Raw genomic sequence first — 25,773 nt, 5'->3', positions numbered from 1 at the left:
TTATTTCATTCAAAACATTACATCAAAACTAAGCTGTTACAGACGTTCTGCTGAGAATATTTTAGAGGCAACTAATACTGTAAGTTAATGTCTAGTTTAGCTTGTACTAAAAATGGAGAGTCACTAGACTCTTTTTTCACTCCTTTTTTTCTTATTTAGATCAAATGTAGAAAACACTTTAGAAACGCTCTATGGCTTGTCTTGTCTGAACAAGCTAAGCTAAGCATTAACAGCTAGTTTGCTCAGGACCGTAAACAAGAAGTAACAGGATGAAGTCTATCAACCAACACATGCATAGCCCACCAACAATTACCCTGTAGTTTATCATGTATGTAGAACTTGTGCAGTTTTCAAGTGTTTTAAGGGTACAGGTGCTTTCACGAGTGTCCTAAACAAGCAAATCTAATTTATTAGCTGGAAACAGGACTGGTAACATTCCCTAAGCTAAACTAAGCTATGCTAAGCTAAGCTAAACGGCAGCAGGTAAATTTGTACCAACTATTGCCTGTGAAGTTTGACAAGGATAATTTTGCTTAACTTGTTTAATTTCTAGAAAGGATAGGACCCTGTAAAAAAATACCTTTTTTTTTTTTCTTTGCCTTGCTTCCCAGAATATTGCTGTTTATTTTGTCATCGGTCATTATTTTGTCATTAAGGACTGACAATGTGAGATAATAACTATGCTGGACTGATGTAAATGATGTAAATGTCATTCAGCCAGTAGGTGTCAAACCCCAAGAATCCTGTGGATTTATGTTCCGCAAATAGTGATTTTACAAAGGGTGCTTTTAGAAAAGCCATGGGTCATATTTTAGAGCTACTCTATGCTATATGCTGCTGTTTATTTGCTGCTATGTTATATTTTGTGTGTGAAGATTAATTTTTTATTTACAATATGCATAAATTGTTGTTCATGCTTTTTGCATGAAAAGTGCTTTATAAATAAAATTTAAATTGATTATTTGAGCCTTTATATTTTCATCTTTACATTAACTTTAAGCTATTTTCATTCATGACAAGCTTTTTTTCTTCTTCTTTTCCTTAGGAGAAAGTTTAAATGTCCACTTTTCTTTAGCATTAAGCTGTTATGCTCAAATATTTGCTTACATGTTCATATATTGTGTCACTTGCTGCTATTTTGGATTTCATTTCAAGACTCATTTCAGGAGTCTTGTGCAAGTGGAAAATCTGCTTTAGCCTAATTTAAATACATTTTTCACTCTGTTACAAGATTACAAGATCTTTTAACATTGGCATAAGTATTCACTGCACATTCTTTATATTTGATTTTTTTTTTTAAATAACTAATAAGACATTTCAGTATGTCAGCATTTTCACCAAATAAAAAATCTTTTATAATCATTTGCTTTCTATAAAGAGTTGTGTTTGTTTTAGAAGAGCTGTGCTGCCCTGTTAATTTTTTCAGAACGTCTTAAACTAAAACCTGGCAGGAACAACCATTAAATATTAACTGGAGCACGCTCCATTCACTCAGCAGGCCTGCACAGTGACACTACCTTTTACCACAGCCACGCGCTTGTAAAAGAGACATGGAGGGTCAAGGGGCAGAAAGTGATGCAGACTACTCATGATTCCCTTAATGGTTTATATGTAGTTCATTGTTCACATGGCATATCAAGGGAGCTTTGGATGTATAGTACTATGATCAGCAGGACTGCAGAGGTCATGATCACATAATGCTCACTCACGTCTGTACTTCAGTTATGCAACTGTAATCTGCGCTAACTTGAATTGTAGATCCCATAAAGTGTGTGCAGTAATTATCAAATGGCAATAAATCTATATAATTGTTGATCATGGTGGGAATTTAAGATGTTCTGTCACTTCTGAGATGGTACAAAAAAGGAGAAATCAGAATATAATGAATATATTACAGTAGATCTTTTTCACAATAATAATCTTAAATTGATAATACTCTAGAGGGTCTTTTAATAACTGATCGTGTTGTGGGCTGGAAGTTATTCTGAATTTAGCCAGAGAAACATGTTTTCATTTACTCAAATGAAATTGTCAAGATTATCATCAGTCTTAAAGTACCTCACTGGTCCTGTGGGGATTATACTCTCCACACAGAGGTTGATGTCTTTCACACACACTCTTGGCATTGACATCATCTCCATGTGGCTCACCGATGACATTGGCCTCAAATCCCCCTTGCATGGTATTTTCAGCATCATTAGACCAGATTTTAATGGTCCATTTGATCACTGGTTGCTGCTGAATGATGGGACATCACAGGCTGCATCCATGGTAGTACAAAATAAAATACAAAACACCATCAGAATAACATATGTAAACTCTCTGGGAAGATCATATGGGTCAAAACTCACAGCAAACAGTTCAGTATCCTGGGTACAGATTGTGTCCCTTAACAGTGATATGTCCAGGATGACGCCATCTGTTGTTGACAAGCACTGCAATACCGCCACCTTTTACTTTCTCTGCTCGCTTTGACATCTCAAATTAGTTGTACTATTGTAATCCAATCAAATCCACTTTATTTATATAGCACATTTTACAAACACAGTGCGTTACATTTTAAAACATAACTGCAGTTTAAAAGACAAAGACATTTCACACATAGCCAGGATGTCTTCACTTCTAAAGACAACAAGGTTCTAAGAATTTACCAAGGCTAGCAGGATAAATAAATAGAAGCTAAAAACCCACTAAAGGCAATTAAAAGATTAAGGTACAAGTAAAAGAAATTAAAGGGATAGAAGAAATTACCACTTTAAAAGACTAAGACGTAAAAAATTGAAAGCCTTAAATACATTAAAAGACCAACATAGACACATAATTGTCACGCTGTGTTAAAAGCCAAGGAGTAAAATGTTTTTTAAGATGTGCCTGCAATGAAAAACACTTGGTCAACTCTGGTTTTAAGTTTAGATTTTGGGACGTCCAGGTTTGAACTGATCTGCAGACCTCAGTGCCCTTAATGAAGTGTACAGTTCAAGCAGGTCTGCATCCGCATGAAAATGATAAGGTACACTAAATCTAAAAATAATACAGAGTGGAAGAATATGAAGTGAGAAAAGAACTGTGCCCATGATTGAGCCTTGGGGAACCCCACAGGACAGTGACACTGTAGAAGGGGTTGTCCTCCAATCTTTTTTTTTTTTTTTTTAACCTGTCCTGTCCAGCATCATAGCAAGCAAAATGATAATCTGGTTGCTGTATCATGCTGAACAAATTTGCTGGGCCAAGGGGAGGCCTATGGGTAAGGCTCCTCTTGATAATCTAATCCATTTATTTATTTATTATTATTTATTTACTTTGCATCACGGAATCTATGTAATCTTGCTGGACCTGACCGGAGGGGACAGAAAAAGATGGAAAATAGCAAAAAGATGCGAAAGGGAAAGAAGAAAGGAGACAAAAACATCACAGACAGAAGGAAACGACCCTTAGAATGTAAACCGTTCTTAAAAACCACTGCAGTTCTTTCAACTACCTCAGTGGTCCTCAGACAATTAAAAAATGAACAGTAAGGAGGTAACATCTCAATAAAGCCAACAGACTCACTGGCATTTACCCAGGTTTCAGTCATAAAAAGGATATCCAGTGTATTTGAAATAAAAATATCCCAGAGAATTGCCTGAATGGATAAAGTAAAGTAGTGTATGGACACGGGAGTACCAGATATGTCCCTGCTGCCATGTCTATGTGAAACACACAATACTGCATTCTCTGTATTCCTTCTGTGTCCTTGTTAGCATTTCATGTTTTTGTTGGCTGGTAACCTAATTTTCCATCAGGACTGCAGGAAGAAATGGTCTGAATTTCCTCCACTTTTCTTTCTGCCTTTCTCCTGCCTTGCATCCTTTTCATTTTTTTCTTCAACTCGTCTGGGATTTGATGTTACTTTGCTCATTAATTTGGTTCTGAGGGCTTAATCAGTTGATCAAACAACAGTAAACAGCTCTTCCCTTGCCATAGATACTCATAAAAAAAGTCTGATGTATGAGTAAAAAGCATTCAAGCATCAAACAGCATGAAACATCCCTTGAACACACACAAAGACAAACTTAGACTTTGGTAATATTTGCTAAATATTTCAACCAACAAAAATAATGACTGCAGCAACATTTTGTAAACAAAAATGTGAAATGTCCATGCATTTTGAAATCCAAAACAGACTATATAAATGAGCATGCAGCAAGGTGGTGATGTGTTTGAGGGAAATGTGATAATCTGTGATAAAAGTTTGAAGTTAAATATTAACCTGGTGTGGTTGCATGTTTGATCCATTTGCCTAAGAGCTCATTCAACAGATAAGTGTGGATGGTCTCTAGCAGCTGCCTGGTCAGCACTTTCTGGGGAGTCAGGCTTGGGTTCTGGAGCACCATCAGAAACATGTAGACTTACTGTCTGCTGATGTACTCTAGTGTACATTTGAGACCTGAAACAGACTGTGGGAGGAAATACTGTGGCAAAGGACCCAACCCTCTGCAGCAGACAACTAACTTACTTGAACCTATATTGAAGAAGGGTATTTGCATCTTTGCTGAGAATACTGGAGCTGAGGAAGCTGAGGGATCACAGCCACAAGGTTAGGTATGCAGCACACATCTTCTGGTATAAATGAACATGGGACTCTGTGTTTAGCATATCGAGGGCAAGTTCACAAATCTGCAAGGCTAGTACACTTGTTTTATAGCTCAAATCTAAAATAGTAAGCCCTTCTAAAGCATTGATTATCCCATACAAATCATGTAGATAGACATGCATACAATTGTGCATGTCTAATTGACTAATTGACTTCATTTTTAGTCATTCCAGATTAATAATTATTACTAAATGGTCTTTTTCTCAAATAAAATTTAATTATACATAATAAAACTCTAATTGTTTCCATCAATTTGACATTAACAGTTTTCTATCAATAGGATTTGTAGCTTTAAGTAAAACACTGAAAGCAGCAATACAACACAACAAAACAAAAACATAACACCAAGTCACAAGGGACAATCGAGAACGACAGCACTCATTCAGTTTAAGTTGACAAAAATACTTTTTGGATAGATTTTTTTTATTTATTTATTTTTTAAACCATCCATACAAAATTTTAGGGGTTATTGTAGATCGTCACCCGTCTTGGAACGGACAAGTTGACCAGATAGTGTTGCGTGATTAAATACTGTTTAATTAATCGTTTAATTAAACAGGTAACACAATCATTATTCTTTGATAATTTCTCAGAGATTTGGTCCAGTACAACCGAATGTAACCTGATCAGGCTGCAGGTAGCTCAGAATAAAGCAGCAAATGTCAATTTCCTTATCAGAGCAGTGTAGGCATAATAAATCACCGTTTAACCTGGCTAAGTGTTCAGTGCAGCATGCAACTGATATGTCTAATCAAAAACACCTGAATATTGTATAGATTATTTTTTTTGTCATACGCATCATTTCATAAGGCAGCAATAAATAAATTACATTTTGGTTTTAGATAATAATATGGTTAACTTTAAGAAAAAGCTAAAATAATGTTTTGTTTACTCAGGGAGAATAAAATTGACTGTTTAGAGGTGAGCTGTTGAAGTGTGTTTTTTTTTCTCAACCTCATTTTGAGCGTTTGAAAAGAGGGAATGTCATTCTCTTTAAACACTTTTTGTCATATTTGAAATAAAAAAGCATCACATCCATGTTTTTAGAATTAAAATAATATTTTAAATAATAAAATATTGAAACGTGAAGCACTTTTTAAAAAATGTATGAAAAGATAAACATACAGAAGTCACTGGCGATCTTGTAACTTTCCTTTCATACTGAAATTTTCATTTATATTTGGATAAAAATGTCAATTTCTAAGTGTTTAAATCATCAATTGCAACACGTAGACGCTACAAACTTTTATATTCTGTTTAGATTCCACTTTTTTCATCTTTCCATCTTGATGGAAGAGCAAACTGGAAGTTTATGGTGCAACTATTTCACCTGCTGGACAAAGTCAAACTGTGGTGATGAATTGCAAAGACTGAAGTTGGAATATTTTTGTATGTCTGGAGGATAGTATGTTATACAGTTACATTAGACCACAAAAAGCTTACCCTATTCCTGTAATTTTATTTATTTCCCATTGAAACACCTAATGGAGAAAACTAAACCGGAAGCTAGAAAGGCCAGTTTCATGACCCTGATAAAAACTGAAAGGAGAGAAAAAAAAAAAAAAAAGTTAAATGGACTTGTATTGGTCAGCTCCAGTGGCCTGAGCATCTTTATCAAATGTGCTGAAACTTGACATTTGAAAAGCTGAATTTCATTTGACACAAAGGTAACTTATTCATGGAGGGCTCAATAGTTCCAGTTTTAAGAAACAAAGATGAGAATCTAAAGATTAATATGCATTTTCAGTCAGCAGTTTTAAAAATAACGAATCAAGCTGGAGGTCTTGGTGTTATTCTAGACTGGGAGCCTTATTTTAACAGCCACATCAAAGCAGTAATCAGCATTTTACCTCCTAAAGAACACAGAAAGGAACTGAAAGTTTGGTCTGATTTGGAAAAACTCATTCATTGTGAGTAGGTGACTATCAGTTTTTCCAGGTTTCTATTGGAAAAAAAACAAAAACTACACTAACTTGCAACTGAATGTCGCTGTTGTGTCCTCACGCTTGCTGCTTTAATCCTCTTAAGAAATCTTACCTTTAATATCTACTAAGGAACAAAAGCATCAAGCCCCATCCTCAAAAAATATATATAAAAAATCTTATCAAAAAGTATTTTATTCAGGAGAATCAATGCCCCGACACAACAGATGCTCTGGTGACTTATGCATTTTCACTGAAAAACCATTAAGCCCACAGACTTCAAACTTTTATATTCACATTTGTCACAACTACACAGCATAATGTATAACATTCAGAGCAAGAATAACAGCCTTTGTGTTGCATTTCCTGTAAGTCACCATCCTCCAGATGCAGTAAAGGTTAAATATAAAACAAAAAGCAAGCCACAAAGCTCTGATTATCTAAGAGCTACAAAAGAAGAAATGTCACCAAGGTCCGAGGACAAAATGTTTAATTATAATTAAAAAATACAGAGCGCTTTATGTTGTCTATTATCTAATCCCCCATTGTCTGAGAGAATATTTGTCTTCTTTCAAGGTTTTAAAACAAGAAAAAACATTTTACAATTAAAACAAAAACATGAATGTCTTCATCTATGAAGCTTTGTTTTACTGGGCTGAGCTGATTGTGTTGTGGAGGGTGAATGTCTAAGTCGTAGTCCTGCAGACGAGGGCCGGGCTATTGTAGCTCAACAGGCATGGCAGGGAGGAGACGGATGGAGGTTGAGATGACTGAACGAACATCAGTACAAGGCGTCAGTATTACTGCTTCGAGGCCTCTTGATCTTCTCGATGTTCTTCAAGATCATGTCATGTAATGTTACCTTGATGGAAAAACAAATATTTACTTTGTTACCTGGATGCAGGTATAAAACAAACTATAAATAAAAGTAAAAAATGCCTTAACATACGTATTGATTTCTGAGCTCCGAAACTATGATCTTCAAACTGATGTACTCCTTCTCATCAATCTCCGTAACTGTGCGCCGATAGTCTTCCTGATTTGGGAATAAAATATACAAATGTGTATCGAGGAACAATAATAACTTTCTCGTGCTTAATGTAAACACAAAAAATACCCTAAACCCAAGGGTCTGTGCTACATGGCAGGTTAAACACTCTGGCATCCTCTAGTTATTTGTTATTAAAGGTTTTTGTAAAAAAATGAAGAAAAAAAAGGTCCTAAAATACATCAAGTTTATGTGTATCCACTTTAAAGTTTTAAGATCAAGTCTGAATGTTGTTGAAAACCTAAACATTTTTGGAATAACAGTTTTATTCATGTGAAAGAAATGGTGCGCCTCAGTTGAATTTCAATATAAAATCCAACTTTATGGTAAAACTCTGCCACCTGCTGACACAAACTGGAACCTACACTGTCCTTTTGCTAGTAGGGTAAACTTAAGTTTAGGCTCCATTCATGGACACAGTAACCTCTCACTGTGGGTAGGACCAGCTGTTCATCACTGCTGTGTGTGAAGCTGCAACAACACAAGCGAGTAAACTGAATTAAATCTCGCTTATTTTTCAAGCTGCTGCAACCGGAAGTAAAACTGACAAAGAGAGCAGGTTATATCAATGAGTAAATTAATTAGATTGTCAATATTATTGCCATGCTATTAAAGCATGCTTTGAATTAAAAATTAATGTATCATATCAATGATCTGCCCGCATCTTCTTGAGACCAGAGTTTCAGTGTGATTGCATCAAATGCAAAACTGGGTGTTCTTAACTCCTCTTCACAAAACTGAGAACAAGACTCAAACCAGTCAGGGTTTTTTTTGTAAAGGTTTTAGTTTGGTTTCTGTGAATAGGTTTTTATATGTACAGGGATTTTAATTAAGCTGAAAACATTCTATAAAATGGATGTGGACATGAATATGAACATAAAGATATCTGCTGCAGTTAAGAGCAGGTGGTGCACTGTGTACATCTACGTTAAAGGAGAAAATGGCCTGGAAATCATGATTTTTTTCTACAGCACAGAGGTTTACGGTAGTCATCAGGCTTTCTCTTCTGCCATCCATCCATCTGAGAGACTGTTAAAATGTAATATTTAAGTGTGTACAATTTGTGGGTGGCCGTGATTTTTTTTTCTTTAAGAGGCTTGGATCCCTTGTCTGCTCCAGAGGTTTGTTTCTAGCAAAAACTGCCGTGATGATGCGTTCCAGTGAAAAGTGAACACTGAATACCCAGAGTTGAACCAGAAATGAGCCACTAATCCTGTTTCATAGTACAGACCCCCAGATATCCCCATGCTCACTGGGTTAAAGCTACAAAATAAAAAAAAATAAAAAAACAAATTATACTGTCAGAGCTTCACGTGTCTTCTTTTATTTTACTGAACACACTGTCTCAGGAAGATTGTCATCCACTGTGTACTTTTGGTTATTACAACATTTATCCACCTCACATTTACTTACCACATGTGGATATTTTGCTATTTTAGAAACCAGCTTTGCTCTTGTGATGTAGTATCTACAGATGAGAAAGAAATGTCATGGCTTTAAACAGAACTAAGCGTACAACTCCATGCCTTGTACTGAGTAAGGAACATGTTCTTCTGCTGACCTTGATATCTGGTCGAGGTATGACGCTGCCTCTCCTTCAACTGTTCGGAGTTCAGCAACCGTCTCCTCCTGGATTGACACACCAAAGTTGTTGCCATCTTCTATCCTGGGGATAAGCAGCTGAACCCACATTTTGACCTGCAGAAAGAAAAGAGTGCTGAGAAAAGGGAGCATGCAACATGTCAACACCTGCTGTAAAACATAGTGGGGCCTAGTGTGATATTTTTTCTTGCAACAACACCCATGGTGCATTAAAATGTTGTGGTTTTAGAATTGAATAGATCTTAAAATTAAAAGGACATCATTTAAAATCAACAAGTGTTCAGTAATCCTTCGTAGATATGACATTGTGCCAGAGTTGACTTACTGTGTTACATTTCTCTATGAGTGTCCTGATCTCTGGCTTGACCTTTTCAATAAGATCAACAAGGTTTGCATTGCTCTTCATCATCCCACCTGGCATGACAAAGACCTTGGTGCCAGTCACTGCGGAAAAAGAGCAAACAGAAAAAGAAGAGAATTTATGTCTCATATATACATAGTTCAGACTGATTATTCTTTTGGCCAGTTGCACAGTTCTTACCCATGTCCACCCCATCTTCATCCTCCAGCTTTCTCTTTTTGGCATTTTGCTGTGAAGACACGAGAATTATTGCTATTTATCATTTAAGCTGTACATATAGTAATCTAGTAAGTATCAAGGAAGTCGAACTTAAACTCACCCCTTCCAGTCCGTCATGTAGGTTTGGGAGCAAGATGGGGTCTGGTACTGTCAGATTAATCTCTGAGTGTATCTCCTTTAGCTCAGAGATGTTTATGCTTGGATCCTGAAAAACAAAGATTTGAAATGCTCCATAATGCAATATAAACAACATATAATAATTTTTATTTGAAGCAAAAAATGTTCATTTAATCTGTTGGCTCATCCCACAATCACTTGCAAGCTGCTTTGAAACTTCTAACAGCAGATGTTTTTTTTCCTAATTTTAATGACATAATAGATTCATGAACTTATAAACCATAGTCCTTAAGAATGACTTTCCAGTCTCAGTTCAATTCTAAACAAATACCTTGAGAAACTGATCAAGTTCCAATAACTTCTTTGGGAAAAAATTTGCGACTAGATCCTCTGCCTGGAAGAGAAGCAAAGGTTTAGTAGAGCCTGTCTTGAAAATAAAACAAGTGTTTATATATGTGTGTATAGAAATGTGTTAATAATATCCATCCAAAAATTACACAGCACTTACTTCGGCTGTGATACGTTCCCTGAAAGCGTCTACCTGCAAACACAAACATGACAGTCAAATATCAGATCAGGTGTAGCAGACTACACAGCTGCTATTTGTTAGTTTAACTCCGTTTTTGGAAGATTAATCTGTATGATGGAGAAATCCCAAATATCAATGTTATGAGGGAATAATTCGCAAAACAATACAGTCTGCTTACAAGAAGAGGGCCACTTATAATGGCTGCCAAAATAACTGAGCAAGTTTAGAGGTGTAAAAATAAATCAGAAATATACATCTATTCTATTTTTTGTGTTGATAAAAGTACTTAACATATTTATCTCTTTTGGCAAATCCTCTAATCATTTTTTGAGGGAATCAGTGTAGTTTCAAGATTGCCAGTGGCTTAATTTGGCAAAACCAGGTCTGTAAAGATGTTTTAAGAACCAGACTGACAAGAAAACTTGTAAACTAAGGACATATCTGTGCTATTACAATAGTTAGTAGCATTTTAACAGCATACACTTACTCAATTCTGAGAACAAATTGTGTACTTCTGGCCCAACCAGTGTCTGTTATGATAAATAACTGACCCGTGGATGTGATATTTATTTATTTATCGACCAAAGCAATTTTTTTTAAATTAAGATTTTTGGAATGCGAATTTGATGCAGATTGTATGACATGTTTCCATGGACAAATTTCCTTAAAGTTAATCATAGTTATGGAATTAAGTTTAATTTAACTGTAACTGGATTAACTGTTGTTTAATTTAACATGACATGCGAGTCAAAATAAAAGCTGTAATATGGCATAAGTTGACGCCGGTATGACAACGGTAGCTTGTTCAGTTAGCCAACTTGGTAGCTCGGGCCCATTTTAACACATGAGGTATTCCACCACTAACTCGCATTTGTACATTCAACATTGTAAAAGAACAAGTACTCCGGTCACCATGAAGTTTAACGTCAATGCCAACTGGAACCTGTGAAAAGGTTTGACAGGTGTATTGTAGCGGGCGGGAAACAAGCCGGTTAGCGACAGTTAGCTGCTATCAATCTGGCCTTATCAGAGCTCCAACATCAGGCTACAAAATGTGGCTAACACGCTAACAAATAAATGGCTTTAATAACACGTAGTTACGCCATAACTAAAGATTCAGAGGGCTTAATCTTACCTTGGTTTTAATTTCACTATCCACCTTGAGAAGTGAAGACATTTTCTGTGATGAAGTTTGCGAAAAACGATTGTCCCAACAACATTAAATTCTCCAGTAAACGTGTGGCTTCTTACTTTACAGCCACACTTGTGAGCTTAAAGATGACGATGATAACAGGCGACAGGAACATTACTGCAACTGCGCCTGCGCGTAACGTCACAGTATTTTTCCCAACGCAGCTGACGATGTAAACAAGAAAAGACAGTCGAGGGCAACGGGGATCAAACAGGCCGGTGTCACCGCAAATGATCGCCCTTAAATACTAATAGTCGGTGGTCATGGGGCTCCCCGTTACTATTAAAGTCAATTTTCGGGGAAATGTGAAGAGATTTTTGGCTCAGGATTTGGACAAATTGGAGTGGGAGTCCGTGGAAGCCTGGGTGAGCTGCTAGCAGAGCGTGTTGGCTAAAAGCTGGCGCAGTTTGGTAAAAAGCAGGCCCAGACCTGGCCTAGACACGTTAACAACAGAGCAATCGAAGGACAGTCGATAAAGTTGTGCCGAAATGTGTACATAGATGGTCATTTTTAAACCAGCCAGTGCGTCACAGGAGTCACCAGATGGAAAATGTGTTTGGTTTTTATTAACGTTAACGTGTTTGTATACATGCTTCCTGTTTGACGACATACTTCTTAGGCTGTCATTACTGACGTTTTGCGATATGTGTGAGTAAAAGAAATTGTTGTATTGTTTGTTGAGGATTTGATTGCCACTCTACTACATTATATTTCAGATCAAGGCATCATTTGGGATCAACCACTTTCAAGTAAAATACTTTGATGAAGATAATGAAGAGGTAAGACACTATTTAAATAGGTCATGGCCAGGAAGTATTCATTCTATGCTTAAAACGCACTTTAGAAAATATTCTATTACAAATACAAATCAGTATTTAAAAATACATAAAAAAACTTCTTGGTTTTCACTGCAAACATCTACATTTGTGAAGCAACTTGAAGCTAAAATGATCAGATTTATGTTGTATAAAAATAGTTATAAATAGTTGTAGTTATAGAAGATTGTAGCATTTGTACATGGACTTAAGTCAATCTACTGTGTTATATTCCACCAGTGAAATGTGTAATGGTTAATAAAGGGAGAGCAATGTTTGCATTTTGACTGAGTCCAAGTTAATTATTTTAATTGTTATCTATTTACCTTTTATTTCAGATTTGCATTAACAGTCAAGGTGAGAGTTTTATTTACGTCATATTTTTTAAAGATATTTGTAAAGTGTGCATTTGCAAAATTGTGTAAAATTTTTGTGCCACTTTTGAGCTTTTAAATATTTTGCATCCAAGCAGTTTTCAATTCTTTTCCATTAAGTCACTTAACTCTGATCCCTGAATCATTCAAGCATACCTCAGCATGGTGCATAGTGTCCTTTAGGGATCTTCTTGACTGGGAATGAGTTAGAAAACTATTCCCTAAAGACTTTTTAAAGGAAAGCTTGTCTACAAGGGCTCAGCTTGAAGTTTAAACTTATTTAAATTGTACAGATTCTTTTTGTTTTGCCTCACATACTGCATTGCCCTTTATATTAGCAAATGATTGAATAAGCCTGTATACATATTTTCCATAGAAAACAATGTGTGGCCCAAGATTTTTGCACAGTATTTAATACAGACTACACGTTGGTAATACACTGACCTGTACAGTAAATAAGTTTGTTTTTTGTTTTTCCAGATGAGTATGAAGAAGCTATCAAGGTAGTGTGGCACTGTCAGATGTTTTTTAAATAACAAAAGGATATAACGCAGACTTTAGTACAGATATATCCTTGTTCAAGTGTATTAACATTCCTATAGCTGCACATTAACAAATAAAAGAGACATGTCTTAATGCAGTCTCCTATAAGATGTATGTATGCACATATTTGCATACGTTCTCACCTTTCTTTTGTGTTTAACATTCGTCTTCCACAGAGCGCAGAGAGGCAGGGAAACCAGTTGCACATGAATGTGTACAAGATGAAAGGGCAGGCCTGTGGAGGCCCGCTGAAGACGGAGGTGAAGGAGCTGAAGGGAGATCTCCGACCTGCTCCTCCTTACCCGTCACGAGTCAAAACAGTGGACAAAGGCACTCAGGTCACCCCAGAGAGAGAAGCAGTAAGGAAACAAATTTTTTCTCTTGCTTTCCAATGTGTTTACTTTTTCTTAAGTTTTTTTAAACAATTTTTAAGTTTTTCTCTCAAATTATCCACTCTTGAAGGAACAAAACCATCTCTGTCCCATATATTCGTCAGCTGATGTAATTATGATGTGCTTTCATACAGGTAACAGTTAAAGACAACAAGGGGAACAAACCTGAAGATGAACCCCCTCCCATGTGGTTTAGATCATACATGGAGAAGGTTAGCTTAAAAAAATACAAAAAGTAAAATGAATTTAATTAAAATGTGTTTCACTTGTACCTATAAAAATACTTCTTTTTTATCATAGTTTAAGGACGAAGTTGTAAAGGAGGTGGTGGAAAGGATGTGCAGCGACTTTTCTGGCCAGTGTTGTACCCATAAAACCTCTGACAGGCTTCAAGAGGCCGGTGGGGCCAGTGGCGGTCCTATGGGACCCAGACCAGGCCCTTCCAACTCTAATGGGTCGCTCGGCTACACCCCAAACTGCAGCAGTTGCAACAAACTCACCTCGGAAGGAGCCTACAAATGCAGGTAGGCGTGATGCATACTAACATTACATCCTGAGGAAAGAGTATGTCGTTTTCTTGTGTGGTTGTTTTCTTTATGCAGTTTTATGAACCCACTTTGATATTTTTTTCTGCCAGTGTCTGTCCATCCTGCATCCTGTGTGAGATGTGTCGACACAGCCACGACCCCAGCCACAGCCTCGTGAGAACCAAGACACCTCTCTCCATCCCTGAGCATGGAATGTCAGGAGAGTTAAGGTAAACCTCCAAAACTCAGGATCACTCCATTTGCGTCTTGAAATAATGGGATATGTTTGCTTACGACAGTGTTAGCCCTTTTTGTTCTCACAGAACATGAATTTAAGTGAACACAAAGCTGGATTTAAAATATAGTAGTAGCTAGATTACTGTAATTAATACATTTTGAGTGGGGATGTGCTTTTGTTTTTGTTTTGTTTATTAAAAAAAACAACTTTTGATAGTCAACAAATAGGTGTTCCTGATGACATTTCAAACCAGGTTCCCAAGGCGAGGAGACAGGACTGTGCGCAAGGCCGAGCGACAGCGCCTCAAAGCTGAAAGAAGGCAGCTAAAAGCAGAAGTGAAGGAAATCAAGAAGAAACTGAGACTGGAGAAGAGAGGGCTGCAGTGGAGTGGACCCTCTACCTCAGGCAGAGCCAACCTGACAAACATGGCCTCGGCATCCACCCAGGTCCCAGCCCTTCCCCCTCCTACCGCCTCAGAAACAGCCTCAGGTCCAGCCACAGTCCAAGGTCCCATCCCAGCCCCGGCCCCCGATCCCCAGGCCTCCAGTCCAGAGTAAGCGCCACCTCGGAAGGGCGTCCGACAGTGCTGGGTACCTCAAACCCAGCATGGATGCAAAAAGTCTTTTTTTCCAAGAAAAATCAAAATATGCCATCTTTGTAATCTAATTTGTATGAGTGTATCGCTGGCTGTTCTGGGGTGGTGGCAAATGTTGGAACTACCTCAATGTAAAAACTGCTGCTGCTGCTTCGTAGATTTTCTAAGAAAAAAATGCTTTTGGGCTGCAAAAAAAAAAAAAAAAAAAATCTGGGGTCCTGCTTTTTTGATTCATAGAGAGCAAAAGAGATGCGTATTATAAGAAACCAGGGCTTTTTTTCAACAATGCTCTGTACACTTGAAACTAGGGGTCCCGGGGTCTCGCATACGTCCTTGGTGCCCACTATGGCTGCCTTGTTTCTGGATGAAAATCTGCCTGACGGCACCCGTCTGGAACCTGGTACCAAGTTCATCAAATACTGGAAGATGAGGAACTCGGGCACTATCAGCTGGACTTCAGAGACTAAGGTACCCCTCCCACTCGTCGAGAGGCCAGGCTCCACTCTCTTTGCCCTCTGCTTCACTTCCACTTTGAGTCCCCTGTCAGTTCATTGCCTCCTCTTATCCACTAACACCAGCTAAGATTTCTTTCCCAGGCTTACACCACTAATGCCCTTTTTATGTGAGATTTTTATGATTTAAATTAGTTGAATCTGTGTTGTGGTTTTACGTTTTTAAGTCTTTGTCTGAGTGTTTGTATGTGTGTGACCCCCTCAGGTGAGCGTGTGAATTTTTTTCAGTTGTGTGACTCTGGCTGCATGTTCTTGTCTTTGTGCCTTTTTCGCATGCATATTCCTATTTTGTGTTTTGTGTATGTGTGTACGTGCACCCAGCTAGTGTTCATGTGGGGAAACCTCAGCTTGGCGTCAGAAGAGAAGAGGGAGGTGCCGGTACCCTTGCTGCTGCCTGGACAAGTGGGAGTGGTCAGTGTGGCCTTTGTCGCTCCTGTGATGGAGGGGACGTACACCTCTCACTGGCGGCTGGCGCACTGTGGGTGTCAGTTTGGCCCGCGTGTCTGGTGCAGCATCGTAGTCGACCCTAGCAGCAGCCGCAATACGCTCGGGCACCAAAGCAAACGACTGGCAAGTCAACTATCCAGTGACACCCTCTACAGCTGCAACTTTTTACTTGTGCTGCACAGAAGTCCAGAGCCACCCCTCATTATGTTTTTAATAATTTCTTTCCAAAGAGCCAGACTTTGTTGTAGTCTTGATCAGTTCTCCAGGCTTTCTAAAGGTCTTTCAGTGAGTTCATGTAAATGACCGTCAAAATCTATTAACTGGAAGAAATCAAATAATTGTAATAATCAGATCGGGTGCATCTATGTGCAGTTTGGATATGCCATATTCGAAAAACTTTGTCTACATTATCGGTTTTCTTATGGACTACGTCCGTATGTAGAGGCATAGCTTTGTCATTTACAAAACATCCAGTCTTTCTTGAACAAGGCAGGGCCCACATTTTTACCATTAACTAATACGAGAGCAAATAAGTCTGCAAAACAGACAACATATAAATGCTGTACTTTATTTAAACTCCTCCTTCCAGTGCTACGATCCATCATATTATTATTTTTTTTCTTTTTTTGTGTTCCACTCTCATTTGAGTTGAGGGTTCATTTGAACACAAAGAGAAAAAAAGATAAGAAAGCTAAAAAAACAAAAAAACAAACATCTGTTCAAAAAGAGTTGTAAGAAACCAGCACTTAGTTACTCCTTCTCCATGTCCCAATGAATTATAACAATATAGTCGTCGCCATACCAACCATAGTCACATTCATGATTAGAAACAATATCATAATGAAACTATTCAGTAATAATAATACAGTGGTGATAATGATAATAATAATGGTAGTACCAATGTATAATAATAATAATAATAGGAATAATAACAGTAACAGCAATAATAACAAGAAAAATCATACTTACATAGTCCTATTTATTTAATAATTGCTGGGTAATATTGCATTGAGACTAATTGAGATCAGTTTAATTTTGTTTGAGAAGACAGAAGCAACAGTTTTTTTGCGCAAATATAAAATTAAATAATAAATCAGATGTAAGGGTCTAAATGCATGAAGACATCAGAGAACTGTGTTAAACCAATTTCTCATAACTGACCAGATAACTGCCATTATCTGATAAAGGATATTAGATTATGCTGTCTACATGATCACTTCAGTTATCTGATAACTCCAGAAATCAGGTAATGATCAGATTTTTGCTTGTAAACTGACTCAGTATTGTTCTTTGGACATTGTCCATTTCTTGTGTCTTCCCCTTTTTAAGAGGAATGTGATAATAAACTTTGTTTAAGCCACCAAAAAACAATACAAAAGATAACAGTTTGACAGAAATAGCATGTTGGCACCAACAAGGTGCATCTCCCAGACCTATTAGCTGAAAACTTAGCATATCTCATAATCATGTGTAGTGTGTTACTAAAACATTTATGGAGACTGGATAAGTGGAGGAGAAAGAAATAAATGTCTGGCTCAAAGAAATTACAAAAAAAGTTTGTCTCAACAGGGTTCAGACTGTGTTGAAGAATGAAGCTGCTCAGACCAAACATTGTCTTTCAAGCTCATTGGAGTTTAAACTCTGTTCTTGCTTTCATGTTTGCAAATAAATCACTGCATCTGTTTCTTGGTTCCCTGGCAATATATAAAGGAATGAGAAATGGCCCAAGACTTCTGTACAGTACTGTAGGTTGTGTAGTTAAATCTTTTTAATCTTTTTTATTTCTTTGTTATGAATTAATTCACAAAAAATTCTTAAAAAGAAAAATATGAATTTCATGCTTCCAATATCAGATATTTTCACTACTTTTTGCTTCTTGTATCACACGAAATAACAGATTTATCTGAATTATTTGCAGCAAATATTGTAGCCGAAGATGATTTACTTAGATCATCAGTGATCTGGAATTGAAGTGATTGTTCTACTGAGGGAAAAAAAGTTAATTAACTTAAGAATTTTATCCTTTGTTTCCCACTTCAGTGTATTTAGACAAGAGTCTTTGTAGTGAAAATGGAACTAAAACAGAACAAAGCACTGAGTTGAAACACAGGCTTACATGGTAAATGTAAGATAAGCATGTAAGAGTAGTTAGAAATGTGAGTAGAAATCCACCAGTGACTAAATTCTAATGATTCAATTCCTATTTATCCTTCAGAAGGAGGAGGTGAAGCCAATGGAGAAGGAGGTAAAACCCAAGGACAGTGGTTTTGCCTTCACTGTTGATCTCCCTCAAGAGGACTACTACTTTCCTTCAGTCGACCTGCTGACTGCCCAGGTGCACATCCATAAAACCCTAACATCCAACATCTTAAAAAAGTGTTTTAAAGTCATATTTTGCCCAACAGTACCCAATAATTTTACTCCCAAATCTGACTTACAGAGTAGTGATGGGACAGTGAGAAAGAGGTAGCAGGAATCTGTTGGAGTTACAAACATCAGCAATGTGGCACCTTCCCACAAGGCTGTGCTAATGTGTAATTAATGTGAAACAACCAGAAAATGTATATATATGTTCTCTGTTTTATTTACATAATTATCCCACCTCCTCCTCATTCATTCTTCGGCCCAGTTGACTTTTTGAGCTCCTCCCTTGGCCAGTTTATTGCTGAAGACCTCAGCGTAAACAGATTTTCTAAACTGTGGAGGATATTAATTGTGAGGAGACTGAGAGAGTAGGGTTTAAATAAGCTATTAAGCACTGCAAGCCCAGCCCCAAAAGGACGGTACACTCAGAAGTACTACCTCCCAGCAAAAGCCTCGTTTCCACCAAGGGGTCTAGCTCGGTGCAAAACAGGTTGGAACACACAGGGTATTACCAAAAAAAAAAAAAAAATGGAAAGGGCCCCAGAATCTTAAAAGGTCTGGGTCAAAATATCTGCAATGTCCTCTGTTTAGTCTGAGTAACTACTGAAAAAGAAAATCATCCTAAACTTAGACTAATATGACAAAATCTTATTTTCATAGTATATGGGATTACAACAAGTGTTTTTAATTTTGGAATCTAACAGTGATAAATTGTGAGATAATCCACTACAGCTGGATTGGTATATTGGCATTAACCAATCTTTGTTGGCTGTTTTTCTTTTAGGATCTACTGTCATTTGAGTTGCTGGACATAAATATTGTGCAAGAACTGGAAAAGGTTCCTAACAACACTCCTGTGGGTGAGTCAAAGTTGATGCTTTAATGGCTAAATAAATGGATCAAACCCAAAATGTTTGGCTGAACATCCTATTATTATTACATTAGCTGCATGAAATATTTTACACTTTTACATCTAAGCAAATAAGCAGTGTTGTGTTTGTTTTACCTTTTGATTTTTAGATTTGACACCCTGCATATCCCCCCTTCCCCACGATGCTCCAGCATTGAAGTCCATTGCTTCACAGATAAAAGAAGATGCAGAAGCCACAGGAGTCAGAAAACTTTTTGGTGAGATTAAGTGGAGCTTATTTACATGTTTTTGTTCATTTGTACTGGTGTATTTTTTTAAACATACTTGTTAGCACAAGGCTACATAAACAGCTGCTGATGTTTCCCTAAGGAGTAAAACTGAGGCCACAGAAGGAGATGTTGGAACCTGTAATGCAGGAGGAGGAGAGGGAGGAAGAGATTAGTGGTGCTCAGTTCCTCTGTGAGACGGTCATCCGCTCCCTCACTTTAGAGGAAGCCCCCGACCACAGGCCTCTGCGCAGAGCCCTGCACAGCAGCAACAAACCACAGGGTGAGAAGCCACGGTGCCTCTCTGGTGGTTAACACTGAAATTGTTGCTTAATAGACTCACTGCATAGTTTTGTTTTTCTAATCTCCCATCAAACATTTCCAGTTGTTAGCCGCGGTCCAAGCGTTTGCTCTGAGAGAGCAATTGAGGCTGAGAAGACGGAGAAGGTGAATGAAGGTTGTGAGGAGGTCAGCACTGCTGAAAATTCATCTCCATCTGCAAACACAGGCCTCACCCACATCCTCCAGAAAGAGGAGCCAGGATCAGGTTAGCGAACAGATTCCAGGAATAGGTTTATTCCTTTAATAAATTTTTGCAGTCCTTAACTATGTTAGATTTTTTTTCCACTTGCTAGTTCTTGTGCTGGAAGCAGAGAAGGAAAACCTGCAGATCAGTTTACATCCTAATAACGAGAACAACGAAGTTTTGCATGCCCTGCAAGACACGAGGGATAATAATGATGAGAAAGAGGAGGACGAAACCAGAGGAGAGGACTGGGATGAGGTAGGATTTTAACATTTTGTAAACCATTAGTTATTTAATGTGATTTGATTTACAGGACTCTGACTCTGGGACTCCACATTTACAGCATTAGTCTTCATATCTTTTAGTTTGAGATCCCTGGATAGCTGTGTAGTTATGAGACTGGACCTTCTCAGGTAATGTTTGGTTTCAAGAAACAGTATCAGTGGATGCAGACTCTCATTTATACATACAACTGGAGACCAGTGCAGTCAATAAGAGCAATTAATTGCGAATTTATATGCCTCAAGGCTACACCTCTTATATCTTTTATTGTAACCAAATTGACACGTTAAGCTGGATTTATACTCGCGCTGCGGCTGCATACGGTTGGTTAGGGCGTCACTGCCTTCTGCTCCGTAGGTTCACGGAGGCTTAACGTGCACCTCTTCTGTGCCTGATGGGCACTCCTGCTTGCAGTGCGTTTAAGCGGAAGAACTCCCTTGTGATCGGTTGGTTTGTGATTATGTTTTTCTGGAATTTCTTGCTGAATTTGTGCAGTAGCCAGAGAAGAAAATTTGTAACATGACACCGTAACCCTACACGCGAGTGGAAGAGCACATTTTACGTGCGTCAGCTATGCCAACCCTACACTACGTAGACAAGTACAAATCCAGCTTTAGGCTGTGAGCAGCTGTAAGTTTTAATGATTATAGAAAAACTAATGCAGACAGTCCTCTTTCTGATTGTTATATCTAATACATAACCCTTTTCTAAATGTCTAGATTAGTCAAAAAGACAAAAACAAAAATTTCCTTCTTTTTGTTTTGTAAAAAGAGAAAAAAATGTTAACTTGTGGTCTCTTTTTTTATACAATTCCTGAACTTTCCACCTCAAAAGCTCATAAATAATAAAGACTGTAAGAGTGTCTTTGAAGTTCACGACTGTTCGTTTTCTTTCATTAAAGTGACTTTAGGAAGACTTTTAAAAGGGTAAGCATAGGTAGTTGTAAAGCTGTCAAAAAGGGAAAAACTCACATGAAGCCAACTTTTAATGATAAGAATCTCAAAGGAGAATTTCTTAGTATTCACTTATAAATATGAATAAAGTTTATCACAGTCGCTCCATCTTCTCCTTTCAGGTGAGCAGCCAGACATCCTCTGTCTCCTCCTGTGACGATTACATCATCGTCCTCCCAGACTGCTTTGACACCAGCCGACCTCTGGGGGAGTCCATGTACAGCTCCGCCATGTCGCAGCCTGACGCCGACGCCGTAGCTGCGGTGACCTCAGCTGATCCGGACGAAGAGCAGGAGATGGAGGAGGGCTGCGACTTTGAGCCGTGCAGGGAGGTGCCTCTTAGTGAGAGGGAGGAGGAGAGGGAGGAGGAGATGGAGGCGATCGTTGCAGAGGAGTCGTTGGGCAACACCTGGCCTCCGCCTGTCCCTCCTATCCACAGCAGTGTGAACCAGATGCTGTGTGCCTCCCAAACTCTGGATGCTGTGACGCTCACCCCTGAAGTGGTGCCCCCCCCTTTCTCGCCTCAACCACTGCCCCAACCAACCCTCTACTCACCCCGGTTAGATAAGAACCAATCCAGATGATTAGATTTTAGATTTCCATCTATACCATTACAGCCTCTTAATGGTTTCAATCTGGGTTTTTAATGTGTTTCAGGTCTGAGGCACTGTATCTGGCTGAGGATCCCAGTCCTCCAGCCTGTGACCCATATGAGCCACACCAACCTCGGGTTCAGCTAAATGGTGAGATTAAGCATCACACTGACATAATATATCAACATTAGAGTTATAGCATGCAGGCATTTTGCTCCTGGGTCTGAAATCAGGCTCCAATGCAGCCTCACAATTTGCTGTCAGCCTCACTGTGTTGACATGAAGCAGCAGTTTCGTTTGTTTAGAACTGTTCATGTGGCAGAGGAAGCACATTTTCGCCTGCCACAGAAAGAAAGGAACTAAGAAGGCGCACAGACATGCTGGACTTGTTGCATTAGCGGAACTCCCAGTTCTTCTTCTAATATGATTTTACATGTTATTTCCGTTTTTCTCTCCTTTGCAGTGTCATCTGGATTGTCAAGATCAGCGGGCTCAGCATCCAGTGCCTTTGAGACGTATAATCCCAGACCGAACAACGCGCTGCAGCCAAGGTGCAAAACAGCAGAGTGAAAGTTGATTTGCTTCGTTTAAGTGAAAAAAAACAACTAAAATGTAGTTTCTGTTGTGTTAAATCTGATTGAAAAGAAGAAAGAAAAAAAAATCAAAAGACTGGAATCAAACAAAATATAATGAAAGGTGCAGCATGTAACTAAATCTGAGGTCAAACTTTGGTGACATTACTTGACAAAATAACTTGTTTTTTATTTTATTTAGTCATTTATATCTACCTGCCGTAGGTCCACATACATGGCAGCTGTCATATTTGTGCCAGCATTTTTTCTATGGTTTCTCTGAATGGACAAACAATTTTATGTCATGGGAGAACCCTCTGAGCTTAAAAACTGCAGTTGTGACTTTGGTAGCTGTTGGAGCATTGTTTGGGATAAAGGACCATAGAAGAAGACAGTACACATGTATACAGTGTTGAAGTAGTTACCTGCAGCGCAGCCATCGCTGCACCTGAAGCCACTGGATCCACTCGCAGATGAAAACATGTTTAATTTAAAATTTTGGGCCATGGACGGCCACCCTACATTCACAAATGTACTTGGCATTTGAACCTCTTACAGACTGTACCTTTAAATATGAAATAAATTAATAACAAGAAATACAAAAATAAATACACAAATAAGAGTCACTAAATCAAATTTGATAAAAATAAATAGAATAAAAAAGACTTTTTATTTTGTAAATGAGTACATTAACAGAAGTTAATGTGTTATGCTGCCTTCAACCTTTGTTTTTGTTTGTTTTTTTGTCACAACTTTAGTTTAATTGATATAATAAATGAACATGGCTGTTTTTTTTTTATTTATACCAGGGGCCAAGGAGGCATCACAGAGGGATTTGTCAAGGGGGCCCTTTCAGTGGCCGCATCAGCTTATAAGGCTCTCTTCACTGGACCAAACTGTTCCATACAGGTACATGACGCAGCAGAGCGGTGGGCTGAATTTCTGGAAGTTTTGTGTCATTAACTGTTAAAGTGATTAACTGCTACTTTTACAGATCATGTGACACCTCTTACAGGAATTAGCTTTCTCAGAATTTCTTATCTTTGCTGTTCTCAGTACATTTTTTAGGTCATTGTCACTGACTCGCTATCACTGCTCGCCACTTCTGGGCACAGCAGCGTCTCTTTCCAGGCTAATCCACTGCTTGCCTCCTGACAGCAGAAGGACACAACAAACCGGTGCTCAGCTTAGTGACATTTAGCCTCTTAAGAACCTAAAGCCTCACTGTAGAGTTGGAGAGGTGGCCACACACAGCTTCTGCATTGTGTTTCATTATGAGATTAAGCGCGTGATTAAGAAACTCACATAATCCATTATTGCAACATTAACATTGTCATTCATCCCCTCACTTTCACTATTTGTGTTGACAGTGACAGTAACGTTTCCCTTGTAAGGATTATTTCCATTTATCTGGATAAAACAGCAGAGAAATTTTCTCATCTGTTTATCTTGAAGCACCTAAAGTCCTAAAGTTAGTGCAGCTCCTTTTTGATGAGCATTTATTTACATGAACATGAGCAAATTAGTAGTTTAACCTGCTTATAATCATGTAGTTGTAAGTAACTGTTCAGCTCTTGGGAAATAGTTTCAGTTTAGCTTCTTCTTTATTTTTAAAGACTTACAAGCACAGCACTGATTTAGAAATTAGGGAATTTTAGTGTCATTTTAAAGCACATTAGCACATTTTTTGTTACCTATGTGTCACCTAATTATGATTTTTTTTCCCCATTTCCTTTCTTAAACTTGGACCTCTTCCTGTTTTGGTCCCTCTGCTGCAGCGAGGCATCGACCCAGCCACCAGACAAGACCCCTCCATGATGGCCATGCTGCTGGAGATGGGCTTCAAGGACCAGCGGCTCAACCAGCAGCTGCTAAAGAAGCACGGCTACAGTCTGCTGCACACCGTCAATGAGTTGGTGCAGATAGCCGAGGACGGCCAGAACGAAGCCGTGGATGCGCTTCACTGAGGGAGGGCGACTTTAAAGTGATCAAAAGTTATCATAAGGAGTTGTTGAAATTTTTAAGCTTAATGTAAAGAGAATGATTAGAGTTTTTCCTGCAAAACCCTTTCCAGTTTTTGGGTTCTTTGATCGATTTGTTGAAGGGTGGATGGTTAACTGGGATCAACATAACTACTATCACCAGATATGAAGCATTTATTTCTTGATTTGTAGAGATGAATGGCCATTGATGAAAGGCTTCTCTTGCCTTTGCCTTTAATTTAACATCATCATTCTGATCAAATTAAAAAAAATATACTATATACATACTTGTAAATTATAATGGATGGTGGTTAACCTCTACCTTGCCTTGCTTACTTTGGCCATAGAGCTTTATGTGTTAGTCACAAGAAGCAGGAGCTGTAGTATTGGCAGGACAAGTGTATTTCAGCGCTTCATCTCTGTGTTTGTCGGGCCGTTGTAGCTGCTTCCTCAGTGCTGAAAAATAATTGTTTTTGACAGGTCTTGGCTTGATTTTAGAGCGGGCTGAATGTCCTAAAAAGATCAAAAAGCCAGCTCTCATGTACAGTGATGTGGTTGACTCTAAATGGATATTCTGGGCTGTAAGGATGAGAGTGCAGTAATAAGATATTTAAGACTTTCTTGATTATCGTAGTGAAATCTGCCTAACAATGCAATCTATTTCTGTATCAGAGTACTGTTATTTTAGACCTTGACATGTGGAATGTATACCAAACTGTCCGAACGGATCGCTGTTCAGACTCGGATGTTTTCTACAGCTTTTTAGGAGACACCTGCATGACGGGTAGAGGCTTTAGAGATGAGTTATGTCCTTTTGTGATCTTAGCACAGTCACAGTGGAAAAGGTCGCCCTCTGCATCATCTTCTATCAACCCTGCTTGCCTACATTTTCACCAGTCCACATTTAAACAGCCTAGTAAAACCCAGCAACTGTCATTCAAAACCAGTGAAAACCGAGAAGTCTCTAACAACACATTCCTTAGACCCATCGCGGAACCAAGTATATTTTATTTGATTGCATTACCTTTATGAGAGACGATCGTCAGTTTACTGAAACATGTCATGTTAATTGACACTGTTGTGTGTCTGGATTTAAGTTCATGTGTACAAATTTGTGTGATTTGAGGTTTTCAGAACCATCGTTTTCTTACTTTTATGATTGTTCATGGTTTAAAGAAACATGCTCTAGAGAATAATTCTGAATATATCTACATTGCTTGTCAAATTATTCCTCTTACACAGAGTGTATACTTTAAAACCCTTTCTGTCAACCCGCCAATAAACTGTTTGCACATCTC

General features: G+C 38.2%; 2 protein-coding genes across 3 annotated transcripts; one reads left to right on the top strand and one right to left on the bottom strand.

The window, feature by feature from the left end:
* Nucleotides 1-7,030: 7,030 nt before the first annotated feature.
* Nucleotides 7,031-11,696, bottom strand: psme3 (proteasome activator subunit 3). The gene is made up of 10 exons (XM_041974712.1): nucleotides 11,567-11,696; nucleotides 10,411-10,443; nucleotides 10,234-10,296; nucleotides 9,886-9,990; nucleotides 9,747-9,795; nucleotides 9,531-9,649; nucleotides 9,165-9,301; nucleotides 9,017-9,071; nucleotides 7,505-7,591; nucleotides 7,031-7,417 (listed from the first exon to the last, which is right to left on the bottom strand). Exons 1-10 carry the CDS (start codon nucleotides 11,606-11,608, stop codon nucleotides 7,337-7,339), a joined length of 771 nt encoding a protein of 256 aa, XP_041830646.1. The 5' UTR covers nucleotides 11,609-11,696; the 3' UTR covers nucleotides 7,031-7,336.
* Nucleotides 11,697-11,771: 75 nt separating this feature from the next.
* Nucleotides 11,772-25,773, top strand: nbr1a (NBR1 autophagy cargo receptor a). 2 transcript variants are annotated; one of them, XM_041974710.1, is made up of 22 exons: nucleotides 11,772-11,988; nucleotides 12,340-12,402; nucleotides 12,777-12,795; nucleotides 13,293-13,315; nucleotides 13,532-13,714; nucleotides 13,882-13,959; nucleotides 14,048-14,271; nucleotides 14,385-14,504; nucleotides 14,766-15,065; nucleotides 15,416-15,575; nucleotides 15,941-16,189; nucleotides 18,282-18,401; nucleotides 19,215-19,290; nucleotides 19,451-19,558; nucleotides 19,671-19,850; nucleotides 19,953-20,114; nucleotides 20,203-20,351; nucleotides 21,451-21,887; nucleotides 21,986-22,071; nucleotides 22,385-22,472; nucleotides 23,303-23,402; nucleotides 24,272-25,773. In XM_041974710.1, exons 1-22 carry the CDS (start codon nucleotides 11,887-11,889, stop codon nucleotides 24,458-24,460), a joined length of 3,216 nt encoding a protein of 1,071 aa, XP_041830644.1. In that variant the 5' UTR covers nucleotides 11,772-11,886; the 3' UTR covers nucleotides 24,461-25,773. The 2 variants fall into 2 exon arrangements, with proteins under 2 accessions (XP_041830644.1, XP_041830645.1); XM_041974711.1 differs by lacking the exon at nucleotides 14,766-15,065.

Source organism: Melanotaenia boesemani, chromosome 21 (assembly GCF_017639745.1).
Source record: "Melanotaenia boesemani isolate fMelBoe1 chromosome 21, fMelBoe1.pri, whole genome shotgun sequence".
Taxonomy (NCBI): Eukaryota; Metazoa; Chordata; class Actinopteri; order Atheriniformes; family Melanotaeniidae; genus Melanotaenia; species Melanotaenia boesemani.
Note: the sequence above shows the minus strand (reverse complement) of the source record. Positions and strands in the feature narration are given on the sequence as shown.